This window comes from Ictalurus furcatus, chromosome 22 (genome assembly GCF_023375685.1).
Source record: "Ictalurus furcatus strain D&B chromosome 22, Billie_1.0, whole genome shotgun sequence".
NCBI classification, from domain to species: domain Eukaryota; kingdom Metazoa; phylum Chordata; class Actinopteri; order Siluriformes; family Ictaluridae; genus Ictalurus; species Ictalurus furcatus.
This window is the reverse complement of record NC_071276.1, coordinates 4,305,067-4,316,805: the sequence shown is the minus strand read 5'-3', so window position 1 is coordinate 4,316,805 and position 11,739 is coordinate 4,305,067. Positions and strand designations below refer to the sequence as shown.

Below are 11,739 nucleotides of genomic sequence, written 5' to 3'. Positions count from 1 at the left end.
TTAAAATATACTTACTTTATGAAATAAGTATCATTTAAAGAAAATTATTAAGGTAGATTGCAGAGTGTTCAGTTCAATAACTCAATAATTCAATAACATGGTATTAGCTGCCTCTGCCACTGGCTAATGGCAAAACAATTATACGGACAGAATTTAAGAAACGTTGTGGAATTATTTATGAGGTGCAATATGTCACTATGCAATAGACAATATTCCTACTACAACTTCTGCACTTCAGTATTGGTGCTTGTAACATTATAGATTACCTTCTATGTTGCACAAGGAAAACACTTGGGGGTGGGGGGGTGTGCCATTATAAGAAAAGTATCAATGATTGAGTGATGTGACCTGTTCAGATTTAAGACTTCAACAGCACTATGATATAAATGTTTGTAATAGTGTGTGTGTGTGTGTGTGTGTTGGGTCATATACCCATGTAGTATGAAAGGAGTTCCTGAGGTGTATTTCTCAGTACCTTGTATGCTGTACTTGCCAAATATTTTAGCCACAATGTTACCTTATTGCCTAACTCAGTCTTTCTTCAGCTGTTCCATTACTCCACACACAAAGGGACTGAACAGACTTGATCAGTAGGGTCAGACAGGAGGGGGCGGGGGGGTGGGACAAACAAAAAAAACAAACAAAAAGAGAGCTTTGTTTCCAAGGCCACATCTCTGTTCACAATCTTTCATGGCGTGCCAAGAACAGTCGAACATCAGGGTGGTGCCTGCATTCTGATGTTCACACTAAGTGTAGCCAAGCATCAAAAGCACCACACCCATTCACACCACATACCACTACGCCCACTGTTTTCCCATTTAAATAGCTATTTGTGGGTTACTGAAGCCATTTCCCCCCAAATCATAGGATCGGCAGTTTGATTCCTGGCCCACATGACTCCACATGCCGAAGTGTCCTTGGGCAAGACACTAAACCCCCGAGTTTCCCCCCAATGGCAAGCTAGCACCTTGCATGGCAGCTCTGCTACCATTGTGTGCGTGTGTGAGAATGGGTGAATGAAAGCCAGTGAAACAGCGGTTTGGAACCACCAAGGTTAAAAAAGCACTATGTAAGTAGAGAACATTTACCATTACCAAGCAAACTCACCAGACACACAGCAATGGCACTTAAAGAAATTTCGTTCTTTAATCACAAATGCACTTCATGACATCACAATTCATCCCATTTTACTTGGCAGTATAAAAAAAAAAAATATATATATCTTCATGATGAACAGAAATGCACTGCAGATTACTGATCACTTCCACACAACCCCAGCAGGATCTTCTCGTAGTCGCCCTTGGTGTCGTCCTAAAAAAAGGACAGAACGCATAATCAGAACAACGAAAAAATCTCAGCATAGTGTACAACTTGGATGCAACTGCTTCTAATGTTAAGTGAATTTTACCCAAAAAATGATGAAAATGGAAAATTACTGTATTATGAAGAGGTTAAGATAGTTATTGGCCTTGTCCTCATACCACAATATTAAATACACCATATTAGAGGTGTGCATCAAGAATGGGATTCCATAGGGTCAAACCAAAAAGTTGTGGGTGGTTTTTTACTATTATGCTGGGTGGGAGTAGGTGGCCAGATATGAAAGCCACAGGACAAAGAAAAACCACATTCTTTAACATGGTTGTGTATGTATTGCTACTAGTAGTAGTAGCACTTATTCATGGTCCATTTTAACTGGTACCCTCCCCACTTTCTTGCACAATATCCAATTGCCTTGTTTACAAGTTTGTTCACAAATTTATTGTACAGAGCCTTTTGGAGAAACAGCTGTGCTCTATTTTTCTGGCATACTATAACCATGTTCCATTCCAAAGCTACCCGTCTTTCTAGTCGCAGCCTCCAGAGGTACCAGTCTCATTAAGCTGCATTTTAACATAAAGGGACCCTTGGCAGGCATCACAGGCACATTCCAGGCACTTTTCAGTTATAACGTTTGGCACTGCTCACCAAATAACAGCCAAAACACAACTACAGCACTGTTTGCTAGTTCCTTTTAACTTCTGGGAAATTGAGGAACACAAATATGACTTAACCAAAACACTAGAGTACTGCTGCTAGCTAAAAGATAAGCAACAGTAAAGTTGGTCAGATTTATTTGTTTCAAAATGGATGTTCGTGGTTGGACTGGAGAACAAAAGTTCATAAAAAGCTGGCCAAGATTTGTTGTGGAGCATGCAAATACAAAAGCATCAGACCTGGCTTTTATTTTAAACACAGGGACTATTTAGTATGCAGGCTTCTTTAAACAGTAATGACAAACCTATTATTTATCAGCACTTCTATTTATTTGCCTTATAGCAATTCGAGTGATTTAGACAGACATTACTTTATCAGAACCTACCAGAATGTCCTTGTAGAGAGTCTTGCCGTATTTCTTCTTGTATTCATTCTTGATCTGCACCAGGTCGATCTCCGAGCGGCTCACCATGATGCGGGTCAGGATCTTCCCTCTGTAGCCGGAGCCCTATAAGCAAGTCATACAAGATACATTTAGCTCTGCAATTGTTCATTAGCGTATAGACTACACACCCCATGCTCAGGGGAGTGGAGTAGATATAAAAACCCAAAACGTATTTACCTTCATTGCCAGGTTGAGTTTTTCAGCGAAGTAAGCAGGTTTGCTTCCAGCACATTTGACTAGCAGAGACAAAAAAGGAAAAATGATTCCCTCATAAAGGTGGGGTGCTATTTACAAAGCATCGGCATGTTGATCTGGGAACAGATTTTCCTCAATAAATACGAGCTTAGGACATTATAATCAATGGCCAACAAAGTAATCAACAATTCGTATCTACACGAATATTCTAGACTCTATAAATCAATATCCAATTTGCAGAATATTTCTTTATTTCTTCTTCATTATTGATATATGGAAAAAAAAACCTGTTGATCTTGAATCTTCATTGGTGTGAAATTGACAAGATCTGTTTTGGGGATTTTTTTTTTTTGTCCTGATGCACAACAAACACTTTATGGCCGGTTGTACGTTCCAACACATCATTCTTGCCATATTTTTGCAACTGAGAGCTAACAGGCGTGTCAGGGAGTGGCAATCAAGGGACGGAAATGGGAAACAAAACCTCAAATAAACTTTAAAACACAGCAGAAAGGTGTAATTGTGTTCCATTAATGCTTTTGAACAAAGTTTTATCCAAACTTGTGACTAACTTGCTCAGCCAGCTGAGACGGAACCTCATCCTTCAGAGTTGTTGTATTATTTTTCCACAATCCAACCCTAAATATTTCCCAGAAATCAGTACAGAATGAAAGCACAAGTGTGAATATCTTACCAACAGCAACCAAAAGGTTTTCAACGTCTCCATTCAGCTCCAGGTCGATTGCTTTGGCCAAATCCACTTTGCTGTACTTGGAATAGCATTCAAACACTGGAAGGCAAAGCAATGAGACACAAACTGAGACAAGCTTTTATGTAAAAATAAATAAAAACATTTAAACAAAAAAAAAAAAAGAGGAAAAGACAAAGCTTAGTCCTGGACTGCAGGACTCCAATCTGGAGGACCGGTGTAGCTCAGCAGTTCCAAGCCTACGAGCTACTGTTGTATAAATTAAGCAGTCACATTGCAATCAAGTTTCAAGATGCCACTGAAACACCACAATCACTAGATTCATTCGAATAAGAAATAGGTACGACATGGTAAAGAAACAAACCCAAACAACAATTATTCCTCAGACCAATACCATGGCTTGGATGGTCCGACATTTCTTCAGTTCCTCACATCACAACTTTAGCTCCTACCTGCAATTAGTCCCCATTTCCTGTTTGACTCATCTTATCCTGTCATATACAGTATCTCACAAAAGTGAGTACACCCCTCACATTTTTGTAATTATTTGATTATATCTTTTCATGTGACAACACTGAAGAAATGACACTTTGCTACAATGTAAAGTAGTGAGTGTACAGCTTGTGTAACAGTGTAAATTTGCTGTCCCCTCAAAATAACTCACACAGCCATTAATGTCTAAACCACTGGCAACAAAAGTGAGTACACCCCTAAGTGAAAATGTCCAAATTGGGCCCAATTAGCCATTTTCCCTCCCCAGTGTCATGTGACTTGTTAGTGTTACAAGGTCTCAGGTGTGAATGGGGAGCAGGTGTGTTAAATTTGGTGTCATCGCTCTCACACTCCCTCATACTGGTCACTGGAAGTTCAACATGGCACCTCATGGCAAAGAACTCTCTGAGGATCTGGAAAAAAGAATTGTTGCTCTACATAAAGATGGCCTAGGCTATAAGAAGATTGCCAAGACCCTGACACTGAGCTGCAGGATGGTGGCCAAGACCATACAGCGGTTTAACAGGACAGGTTCCACTCAGAACAGGCCTCGCCATGGTCGACCAAAGAAGTTGAGTGCACGCGCTCAGCATCATATCCAGAGGTTGTCTTTGGGAAATAGACGCATGAGTGCTGCCAGCATTGCTACAGAGGTTGAAGGGGGGGGGGGGTCAGCCTGTCAGTGCTCAGACCATATGCCGCACACTGCATCAAATTGGTCTGCATGGCTGTCGTCCCAGAAGGAAGCCTCTTCTGATGATGCACAAGAAAGCCCGCAAACAGTTTGCTGAAGACAAGCAGACTAAGGACATGGATTACTGGAACCATGTCCTGTGGTCTGATGAGACCAAGATAAACTTATTTGGTTCAGATGGTGTCAAGCGTGTGTGATGGCAACCAGGTGAGGAGTACAAAGACAAGTGTGTCTTGCCTACAGTCAAGCATGGTGGTGGGAGTGTCATGGTCTGGGGCTGCATGAGTGCTGCCAGCACTGGGGAGCTACAGTTCATTGAGGGAACCATGAATGCCAACATGTACTGTGACATACTGAAGCACAGCATGATCCCCTCCCTTCGGAGACTGGGCCGCAGGGCAGTATTCCAGCATGATAACGACCCCAAACACACCTCCAAGACGACCACTGCCTTGCTAAAGTAGCTGAGGGTGAAGGAGATGGACTAAACCCTATTGAGCATCTGTGGGGCATCCTCAAACGGAAGGTGGAGGAGCACAAGGTCTCTAACATCCACCAGCTCCGTGATGTCATGGAGGAGTGGAAGAGGACTCCAGTGGCAACCTGTGAAGCTCTGGTGAACTCCATGCCCAAGAGGGTTAAGGCAGTGCAGGAAAATTAATGGTGTCCACACAAAATAGACCCTTTGGGCCCAATTTGGACATTTTCACTTAGGGGTGTACTCACTTTTGTTGCCAGCGGTTTAGACATCGATGGCTGTGTGTTGAGTTATTTTGACGGGACAGCAAATTTACACTGTTACACAAGCTGTACACTCACTACTTTACATTGTAGCAAGGTGTCATTTCTTCAGTGTTGTCACATGAAAAGATATAATCAAATATTTACAAAAATGTGAGTGGTGTACTCACTTTTGTGAGATACTGTACATGTACATAGACATTACAAAGAAAAACTAAGCATGGAATGAAGTAGCAGAGATCCTTGGTGCCTTTGGTGAATTTCACTCTGGTTTTGCAATTCTGCCATGGAGGCTAGCATGTTACATGTACATTATTTAAATTATGTTTACCTAGTTGGCTTAAAAAGCTACATACAGCTACAGCCATTTTTCATCAGAATGCTGGCAGACAATATTCATGTACATGTACAATTACATGCGTTTAGTGTTCACAGCATTTTCCCCATGACATCAGTTATTCCACCAAGGATGGTACCTTTTCTGAGTTGAGGAGCGCTCCTGCTGGTCAGGATGTTGATGAACACAGAGCAGTCGGTGCCTTTCCTCTTCTCTCCGGCCTCATAGAGATCCTAGAGAATTGCACACATTGTACATAAGCAAGCCAATATAAAAGCATAAACACAAAGTGCCTGCACACACATCTCCTTACCCTGGCATCTTTGTCTGCCAGATCTGCTTGCACAGTACCGTCCTCACTTCTGGTAGCCTGTAGGATGAGCAAAATGATGTAGAGGTTCAGATGTTTACACAAATCCCCCCACTATTCCCTTCACCCAAACATTGTGTTTAGTTATAAACCTACCTTGCAGAGAGCCAGAAGGCAATCCCTGAAGTGTCCGCTCGTGTCAGACTTAATGTCGGCCTCCAGCTCCTTCTTGAATTCTATAGAAGAGAACATTTTGCTCATAGGTTGCTCATTCATATTATAAGTCAGATAGTCCATGCCCGAGTAAGCCACTGTAGAAAGCACTGTTAGCTAGCTAGCTAACATTTAGCAAATAAATAAATTAAATTTGAAAAAAAAATATCAGACACAGTGGTGGAATGCAGAGTCAGATGACTTTGGGTCAGTCCTTTCCAGGTTATTAACTGACGCAATAAACTAGATTCAGCAGCTTTGCTTAACATCAACATGTTTACTAGTGCATTATGGTAGACACTTTAACCATCAGGAATAGGTCGATGTGGTGCTCGCACTGTAACCCATCAAAACCACATGAAATCCTATCATTTAAGAACCTCAACACAGAGGAGAAGCTTAAACTACCATACAACAATGTTATATCAATGTTCCATAAATAAAAAGTCAAGCTTACCCTCCTTGTAGGCATGTTTGATGTCTCTGATCTCCTTATTGGTTCTGGAGGCCAAAATCTCAATCAAGGTGTCCTCCTCTGTACCCAAGCCCTAGAATGTGAGCAAGCACTAGAGATCAAGACATCCTCATAACTGCATCAGGTGTACTGGAGTAGAGAACTGGGAAACTACAGAACAGAGTAAAAACACCTCAAAACACTCACACCAAGGATTCAGTGTATTACCTTCATGGCCAGTTTGAGCTGCTGGGCATCATACTGAGCAGGAGTCCTGAGCAAAGCCAGAACGACATCCTCCAGCTCACCTTTCAGTGCTGCCTTCAGAGCAACATCGAGGGGCTGCGCACAAAAGGGGCAACGTTTTTCACCAGTTTTAGTCAATTCCAAAAAAATAGGCATATACATATACGTTATCTCGATCAGTATACAAACATTCACTCTTTAGTGATATTTATGCCTCGTGGTTGGGTCAATGCATACGTTTTTTTGTTATAATATATATATATATATATATATATATATATATTTTGTTATAGTGGTGGGAATCACAACCCACATTATGATTATAATATTGAGGGGTCAAAGCACCAAAATCAACTCAAACCTAATGTGGTCGATCAGTGGAAAGTTCAGTAGTAAAGCTTTATAGCTCCACAAAATACTATTTGAAAAATCAAAATAATGTTCATTAAAATAAATCCGTACTGAGGTGGTCAGTGGAATTTATTTTACAGTTAAATGGGTCTCTGGCAACAGAAAGCTTTAGATCCGTTTAGGTGTGGTTTGACGGTGAATAAAAGTTAGCCTGGGCGTGGGTGTGGGAGAGCTTACTGCCTTTATTAAGTCAACATTTATTAAGCGCTTTGGATGAAATAATAAGCAAGTGAATGTTATTTCTTTTCTTGTGCGAGTTAGACTCTCACTTTATCAGCTCTCAGGGAAGAGAGTTGTACAGCTCTAGTGAGAAGTGTCAGCCTGGCAAAACCCTTCAAAATGTCGATAGTTTCTATTATGTAGTACTGAGAACTACAGGATTTGCCCCCCATGCCCAATGTAGCTTAACCACAAGTGAAGTTCTAGCATTTTTAAAGTCTGTTTATCCTTAAATGTTTCGAAGATTTCATTCCAGTTCAACTGAAACATACCAACATCTTAATATAAAACTACCATCTGATTTTTTTTTTTTTTTTGTACCTGCTTTGGTGATTGAGTGCACAAGTGTTTTCCTGAAAAGTTTTAGAGATTTCACCTTGCCAGTGGCCTTCTGATACGCAGCTTTGATCTGCTGCCTCTGATCGTTGGTCCTCTTCACAAGAACATTGATGATGGTGTCCTCGTCTACACCTGAGAGCAACAAACTACAGGTCAGAACACTTACAGTATAATTCAACAACCCACACAGAAAAATAATAGCATCAACAGTGTAGCCTGCATGATTAATACAATACCTACATCCTACAGCATGGGTTGTGCAGTCTATAAACTATCTACAGTTTATTTATTTATTTCATGAGTCAGAGTATTTGGGTCATGATTCAGTGCAGATGAAAGTGTTTGTTGTTACACATGTCAATTTGATCTGTTTGATCATGAGTTTGTGTGAAAAGGGTGTGTTACCCTTCGTCTTGATGGCTTGGTCCAGAAAGGCTGCATCTCCGGCTGGGTTAAACTGAGGGAAAGGGGTTACAGTCCCCTGACAACCCTATACACAAACACAACAATTTGTTAAAATTTCTACACACAATAACCTACCTTACAAAACATCCATAATCTTAAAGTGATAGTGACAAGCGTTTAATTTAAAGTTTGACACTAGGCTTGCTGCGATAGCCGGTGTTACAGTGTTCGGGCTGCACACCGATTACGTCACTTACCCACCGTGGCACCGCCCCCAGTGTTTTGCTTTTTTATAGTAATAAAAATAATTTTGTTCATTTCGAGAACGGACACTACAATTAAAAACTGAATGCATCTCCTCAATTCAGCATGAGCCGAGTCGCAGCACAGACCAGCAGGAGTCAGATATCCTTCATCACGTGAGGAAAGTGAGGAGAGCTGACTGACGAGACGATGGCGGAAGATTTGGTTTCAAAAGTTCTATGTTTAATATAAGCGAGTTTGTCATTGTAGCCTACTGTTTTGTAGTTGTGCATTTACATTAAGAATAATAATGAACGCACCATTCAAGCAATTGCCACACCCGAATTGCCACTAATTTGAAAGCTAAAGTGAAATGTGCACACAGGGGCATTCATAAGCTAAAATAAAGTAAATCTACAGCTTCAGATTAGCAGTTAAACAGTTAAAACCATTTCCTTTTCTTCCAAAAGAGGTGATTTAATCCAGAGGGCAGAGAAGACATGGCCACATCTGACTCATACACTCCTTCCTTCCCCTCCCTCCCTCCCTTTTCCTTCCCTTTTTCCCCTCCCCTTCTCTCTCTTGATCATTTTGACTCATATACTCCTCCCCCCTCCCCTCCATCCCTTTCTCTCTCACTTGTTCATTTTGACTCATATACTCCTCCCCCCTCCCCTCCATCCCTTTCTCTCTCACTTGTTCATTTTGACTCATACACTCCTTCCTCCTCCCCCCCCCCTTTGTTGTTCATTTTCTCTCTCTCTCTCTCTCTCTCTCTTCCCCTCCTTTCTCTGATGAAGAAAAAAAGGAGTTGGTTTTTCACTCATTCCTTCAGAAACTCTTATGGAAACTTACAACATCATCAGTCACACCCACATACACAGTCTGCTTAAGAAACTCGCTGAGGAAAGCCATGTTGGATGGATCTGCAAGAAATAAAATTCTGATTAAGTGCCAAGTCTTTAAATCACAGAATAATAATAATAATAATAATAATAATAATAATAATACTTTTTTTTTAAATCAGCTGTTAAACAGCATTATTAACTTTTTAAAAAAGTTCACTTGGACAAAAGTGATTGAAACCACGGTCATGCAGTTAAGCACGATACAGATGACTCACTTCTCATGCATGTGCACACAAAGTTTAAAAAAAAAGAAAAGAAAAACAAAACTTTATTTTTACTAACTATGATAGATATATATATCATACATATGTAACCTAGTTTTGAATATATTATGCCGCAAGGTATAAGCTATATTACAGTAGTATATATGTAGACCTTTTAAAAAATTTTATTTATTTATTTTAATCATTGAGCAGCATGCACTGGGGGAAATTTTGCAGTTAGTTTTCCAACATCACTCCATAGATTAAGAAGTACAAAAAAGTACAGTCTTTAAAAATAAAGAAATAAAATAAAACCACTGGAACCGTTTCAACTCTACACTTACCGAGACCCTCGCTCTAACAGACGGTGAAGACGCGGAAAGCGCTCTGAACACGCCCAAGGTTTATTATATCCAGAGTCTGACGTAACAGGTGTGGCGAGTTTTTAGGTTGCTTGGATTTCTGTGTCCTTGTGGGCGTGGCTATCTATCAGCAAGCCAGAGCCGTTGAGAGAGAGAGAGTTGCGACACTCCCATAGACATAGGAATTGGAGAAAGCGGAAGTGACGCGTGTCATGGGGCAACCGATTGTATTCAAATACTGAATACAAGCGGAATTAGCATATAAAACTTTGGATTGACTATCCATAGTGATATTTTAGATGGCAGTTGTATTTTGACGTGTCATAATTATAATTTGACTAGTCAGAATGATAATTAGAGATATCTTTAATTATAATTTGACTAGTAAGAAATCTGATTGGAGATATCTATAAATACATTTTGACTAGTCAAAATTCCATTTGATATATTTAATGACATCATAAATGTCAGTCACACATGCACAAAGGTAATTAGAGATATCTCTAATGAGAGATGACTTCTTTTCCTGGGTTCAGTTGAGCAGTTGCTTGCATTCACTGATATTCAGTTGTTGTGCATGCTTATGTGGATGTCTTAACATTAGGATGTGAGTAATTATGACCATAGAAGCATGAAAAAAAAAATATGAATGCATACATACTGTAAATGTATTCTGCGTTATGGGAGCAATCCCCTTTTCCTCCAATGGCCAAGGTGCCAAACTTCTGCCAACGGTGCCCCCAGTGCCAGTGTACGTAAGTGCAGCCTGGTAAACACTTCAGATCCTTCCACATTTCTACTGGATTAAGGTCAGCACTTTGGCTTGGCCATTCCAAAACATTAACTTCATTCTTCTTTAACCATTCTTTGGCTTGTGTGCTTAGGGTCCTTGTCTTCCTGCTTTACCCACTTTCTCTTCAAATTCAGATCATGGACAGATGTCCTGACATTTTCCTTTAGAATTTAGTTGGTATAATTCTGAATTCATTGTTCCATCAATGATGGCAAGTTGTCCTGGCCCAGATACAGCAAAACAGGCCCAAGGCATGATACTACCACCAGCATATTTTACAGATGGTATAAGGTTCTTATACTGCAATGCAGTGTTTTCCTTTTTCCAAACATAACATCCGGGTTATGCATGTAACCCTGTTCCTTGAAAAGGGAACGAGATATTGCGTGAGCTTAACACTGTTGGAGCATCTTTGCGCGCACCCGGTATCTGAAGTCACGCCAAGGTATAGGCTTGCGTCAGTCAGCTGATGTGGCATTTCGTGCATTGTGTGACTATAAACTGCACCTGTAAACCACGTCATCAGCTTCTCCTTGTCTGAAGCGAAGACACAATTTACAAACATACCCCAGTATGACAAAGCTATGCAATGTCTCATTCCCTTCTCAGGGAACAGGGTTATATGCATAACCCAGACGTTCCCTTTCAAAGGGAACTCAACGTTGCGTGAGCTTAACGCTATGGGAACGAGTATACCCACGCTGTCATACTAAGGATATGGTCTGTCCAAAAAGGTCTGTGCCTGAGGGTCACTGAAGGACCATCAAGCCTGGGGTGGAATCCATGTCCAAACTGTAATACCTAATGAATGTGTGCAGCATAGACCATCCTGCCAAAGCACACACATCGTGTAAGGGTACCTCTTTGGATAAAGCCTTCGAGGAGGCGGCCCCCCAAGTGAAATGAGCCCTTATGCCCATAGGCGTAGTGAGACCACGTGCCTCATAAGCTATAGAGATTGCTTCCACTATCCAATTAGAGATGCGTTGCTTTGACACATCACCTCTACTGTCACTGCCAAAGCAGACCAGCAACTGCTCCAA

The 11,739-nt window shown here is 40.8% G+C and overlaps 1 protein-coding gene across 1 annotated transcript; it reads right to left on the bottom strand.

Annotated features, from left to right (window-relative positions):
- Positions 1 to 1,121: 1,121 nt before the first annotated feature.
- LOC128599035 (annexin A1) lies at positions 1,122 to 10,001 on the bottom strand. The gene is made up of 13 exons (XM_053610365.1): positions 9,886 to 10,001; positions 9,286 to 9,356; positions 8,188 to 8,272; positions 7,820 to 7,914; positions 6,796 to 6,909; positions 6,571 to 6,661; positions 6,057 to 6,136; positions 5,904 to 5,960; positions 5,730 to 5,823; positions 3,312 to 3,407; positions 2,600 to 2,658; positions 2,363 to 2,485; positions 1,122 to 1,311 (listed from the first exon to the last, which is right to left on the bottom strand). The coding sequence occupies exons 2-13, from the start codon at positions 9,343 to 9,345 to the stop codon at positions 1,252 to 1,254; spliced, it is 1,014 nt and encodes a 337-aa protein (XP_053466340.1). The 5' UTR covers positions 9,346 to 9,356; positions 9,886 to 10,001; the 3' UTR covers positions 1,122 to 1,251.
- Between the last annotated feature and the right edge of the window lie 1,738 nt (positions 10,002 to 11,739).